General features: G+C 50.5%; 1 protein-coding gene across 2 annotated transcripts; it reads left to right on the top strand.

Moving 5' to 3' along the window:
• The first annotated feature begins 601 nt into the window (after positions 1 to 601).
• LOC106849706 (transcription cofactor HES-6-like) lies at positions 602 to 3337 on the top strand. 2 transcript variants are annotated; one of them, XM_088170491.1, is made up of 4 exons: positions 602 to 800; positions 1209 to 1304; positions 1465 to 1540; positions 2098 to 3337. In XM_088170491.1, exons 1-4 carry the CDS (start codon positions 741 to 743, stop codon positions 2541 to 2543), a joined length of 678 nt encoding a protein of 225 aa, XP_088026617.1. In that variant the 5' UTR covers positions 602 to 740; the 3' UTR covers positions 2544 to 3337. The 2 variants fall into 2 exon arrangements, with proteins under 2 accessions (XP_088026617.1, XP_014725978.1); XM_014870492.2 differs by having other exon boundaries at positions 726 to 800; positions 1462 to 1540.
• The last annotated feature ends 429 nt before the right edge of the window (positions 3338 to 3766 follow it).

Below are 3766 nucleotides of genomic sequence, written 5' to 3'. Positions count from 1 at the left end.
AGGAGGCAAATAAAGTTTCCATGTTTTCCCTAGAGGATTTCTGTGATGGAAACAACCTTCCTTCGGGTGTCTGCTGTCAACAGTTTTTAATCGATCGTCGTTTCCTTGTCATAATAATCCCTGGGAGCAGGAACTCCAAGCTGAAGTACTCTATGATGAAATTAAGAGGCTATTACAATGATGTGAAACGACTGGGGTCAGGTTAGCAGGTAAAAATAGGCATCACTTGAAGGAGATAGAGGAGAAAAAGATGAGTAGAAGGCATTTTCCCAGGTGTAATTCAACCGCTTCCCGGCTATTGTGTCCCTCCCTGGGAATCTGTGCGAATGGAACGAGGAGCCGTGCAAGCTGCTGCGAGCGCGCCCTTTTTCCTTCCCTTCTTCCCGAACAAAAGATCCCTCCAGAGCCCAGCGACCGAGGCTGGACATCTGTCGCCGTTTGGGGGGGCCGGCGTGGTCATTGAAAAGAAGCAGTGACCTGTCAGCTTTGATTGATGGCCACAAACCTCCGGGCTCGACCCCTCGTGTGGGAAAAGAAGTCCCGCCAAGGAAAGTTGCCTTTCAGATGCTAATTTGGGGTTATAAATAAAGCCGAGGAGGAGCAGCGGAGCAGCAAAGAGCCCGTCTGGAAGGGGAGCTGGCCGCTGCCCCAGCGCCTCCTTCCCCTCCCATCCCACATCCCATTCTATCCCGTCCCGTCCCATCCCGTCCCGTCGGAGCCGTCCCGGCTGCTGGATCAGGATGACGGCCGCGGCCACCACCGGCACGCACAAGGTCGCCAGCACCAAGGAGGAGAGGAAGGTAAGTGTCCCCTGCACCGGGCGTGTGAATGAGGAATGCCGGGCCATGCTTCGGGGACACAGAAAGGGGACAACGCTTTTTCTCCTATTAGAAAGGTGTATTTTCTTAGTTTGACTCATGCAGGTGTTTTTCTGCTTCTTTTCTATGCCTCCTCTCTGTTTTGATTGGGTGAAACGAGTTTGTCTGTTTGAAATGATTGGAAGTGGGAGAGGAGAGAGGTGATGCCACCTCCGGGACAGGCCATGGCTGGAGCTGGTACACACTCTGTCCACATCTGGTCCCTGCTGAGCACTGTGTCACCCTGCGCTGGCTTCACACCGGGGAGGAGGTCTCTGGCCTTGCTGGACTGCAGCAAGGAGAGGAAATGAAAATATCAATACAATTTTTCCTCCTCTTTTTCTTTGCCAGTTAAGGAAACCCCTCATTGAGCGGAAGCGCAGGGAAAGGATTAATAACTGCTTAGACCAGCTGAAGGAGACTGTTGTGGGTGCATTTCACTTGGATGTAAGTGCTCGTTTTATGCTGCTTTTTGTCCTTTTGCTGGTGGGAAATTGAGTTGGGTGTGATGGTGGGGGAGGAAGGGAAATGCCTCATCTTTAGAGAAACTGGGCATGGTGCAAACCCTTCTTTGCCTTTAACTGCTGCGCTCTTTCCTTATCAGCAGTCTAAACTGGAAAAAGCAGACATCCTGGAAATGACAGTGAAGCACCTCCAGAACATCCAGAGCAGCAAGATGATGGGTGAGAGCCTGCTCCCTTAATCTGCTCTCTTATTCTCAGTCCCTTACCCTGTTCCCTGTCCCTCACCCTGCTCTCGGTCGCTCGCCCTGTTCCCGGTCCCTCGCCCTGTTCCCGGTCCCTCGCCCTGTTGCCTGTCCCTTGCCCTGTTCCCTGTCCCTCGCCCTGTTCCCAATCCCTCGCCCTGTTCCCTGTCCCTTGCCCTGTTCCCTGCCCCTCGCCCTGTGCCCGATGCCAGCAGGTTCGATCCATGGCAGCCTGGCACCAGCATCTTTCCAGCCGCCCAGGGCCCGGGCTGCTGCCGGGGTTTGGCTTTCTCCACTAGATGGGGAGATGGAGCCGGACTCCGCTCAATCCACGAAGGTGTTCCTTCCTTCCACAGCCCATTTCTGTTTTCTGGCGCAGCTTTGTCTCGGCGGCGGGCAGCAGGGCACAGGGACTCACACCCTGCTCACCTTCCCCGCAAACAAAACACCTCCTACAGCCCGGTGGCTCCAGCAGTGACCACCGCGGCCACTGTCGCCCTCTCTCCAGCTCCCCTTTGTGTCGTGTCCCCGCAGCTGACTCCAAGGTGGGTCTGGAAGCCCAGCAGAGGTACAGCACCGGCTACATCCAGTGCATGCACGAGGTGCACAACCTGCTGCTCACCTGCGAGTGGATGGACAAGACCCTCGGGGCGCGCCTCCTCAACCACCTGCTCAAGTCCCTGCCCAGGTCCGGTGAGGACACCTGCAAAGCAGCACTGAGGTCTCTGAGCCCGTCCCTGCAGCCTCTCCTGACACAGAAGAGCCCCCTGAGCCCCAAGGGCAGCGCCCGAGGCACAAACCCGGCACAGGAGCGCCTCTGCCCTGCGGAGAACAAGCAAGCTTCCAAAAATTCCTTCCAGCTGCCCTCGCTGTCGCTTTTCAACCAGGCTGATGCTGCACCTCCCAGACAGGTTCTGCAGCCAAATTTTTCCCATAACAACCCCAGAATGGGGTCATTAGATATGTGGAGACCGTGGTAAAGTGTGTTTTCAATTTTTGTCCTAACCTTAGACACTCTCACGTATGTATCTTATAGATATGTTTCTATAAAACACTTGTGGAGCAAATCTGTTCCTGTAGGTGTACTAAAGACCTGGGTACTTCAAGCCGAAGTAAACCTATGTGTAGCCTGCATTGTAGAAGGCTGCTATTATTTTTTTATTTATTTAATACATCTAAATTATTGTATAGAATCCTCTCATGCTCTTTAGTGTATAATAATTATATAGTTTTCTTGTCTTACATTCTAAAATAATTAACTTTCTATTAATAAAAATACAAGACAACAAGCAACGACCCTCTCTGGCATCAAATTTACCTTCAGGTCTCGCATAAGCCATTGAGATCTCTGTTGGATAAAAGGGTAAGCAACTGGCCTCTTCTGCTTTTTATTTTATTATCCTCCCTGAACAGTGTAGGAGATTCCAGTGTTGAGTTCCCATAAAAATGCTGCAATGATTAGCAGAAAAAAAAAAAAAAATAGAGAAAGAGGAAAAAAAGGGAGAGACTTTGTCTGAACTTTTTAGGCTGTTTAAAAATGCTCTCTGGGTTGCTCACTCTGGCTGTGCTGTTCCCAGCCACGCAGATATCCTGACATTGCTCTTAAGCTTGTGAGTACATGTGTGTGTATATATATATATTACATATAGTTATGTTTAGGGATATTTTTTTTTGTTTCCATAACTAAAAGTTCTAAATAAACCTTTTGAAGATAACGACTGACATTTCTCCCAGCCTTGTCCCATGTGCTCTGAATAAAGAGTGTTTGAGCATCTGCTTTTGTTTGCTTCTTTCACGAGCAGTTTTTCCTCGATGCAGTTGAAAGAGCTGCTTTGGGGTTTGTTCCCTTGCTGGGAAAGCAGCGTTCACCACACACACAGGCAGCATAAAGGAACACTTTAGAAGTTAGGAAGGAAATAGGGAGTCGGGTTTATCAGCCTGGATCGACGCTTTAGCTTTTACTTACACCTGAATCACAAAGATCATCTCGAGGGCAGAAGGTAAAATTCCCTGCGAAGTGCACCGAGGAGACTGGGATAAATCCGCTTGCTCGCTGGCAGCATTTGGTGCCCGTTTTTCCTCTCAAAGGCTGTTAAAAGTTGCTCACAGCAGAAATAAAAGAGCGGGGAGCTCTTAAACAAACACGGCGCATACTAATGAATGGCCCCGCAGTTCAGAGGGGCTCATTATGCAGCGAGACCCA

Source organism: Sturnus vulgaris, chromosome 10 (genome assembly GCF_052056855.1).
Source record: "Sturnus vulgaris isolate bStuVul1 chromosome 10, bStuVul1.hap1, whole genome shotgun sequence".
In the NCBI taxonomy this organism is placed as follows: Eukaryota; Metazoa; Chordata; class Aves; order Passeriformes; family Sturnidae; genus Sturnus; species Sturnus vulgaris.
The sequence above is the reverse complement of the archived record's forward strand: the minus strand, read 5'-3'. Positions and strand labels throughout refer to the sequence as shown.

Excerpts from the sequence above, each read along its gene's own strand:
- LOC106849706 (XM_014870492.2), top strand. The coding sequence starts at position 741 with ATGACGGCCGCGGCCACCACCGGCACGCACAAGGTCGCCAGCACCAAG. Across the intron at positions 801-1,208 it reads GCACCAAGGAGGAGAGGAAG|TTAAGGAAACCCCTCATTGA; the intron begins GTAAGTGTCCCC and ends TTTCTTTGCCAG. Across the intron at positions 1,541-2,097 it reads CCAGAGCAGCAAGATGATGG|CTGACTCCAAGGTGGGTCTG; the intron begins GTGAGAGCCTGC and ends GTGTCCCCGCAG.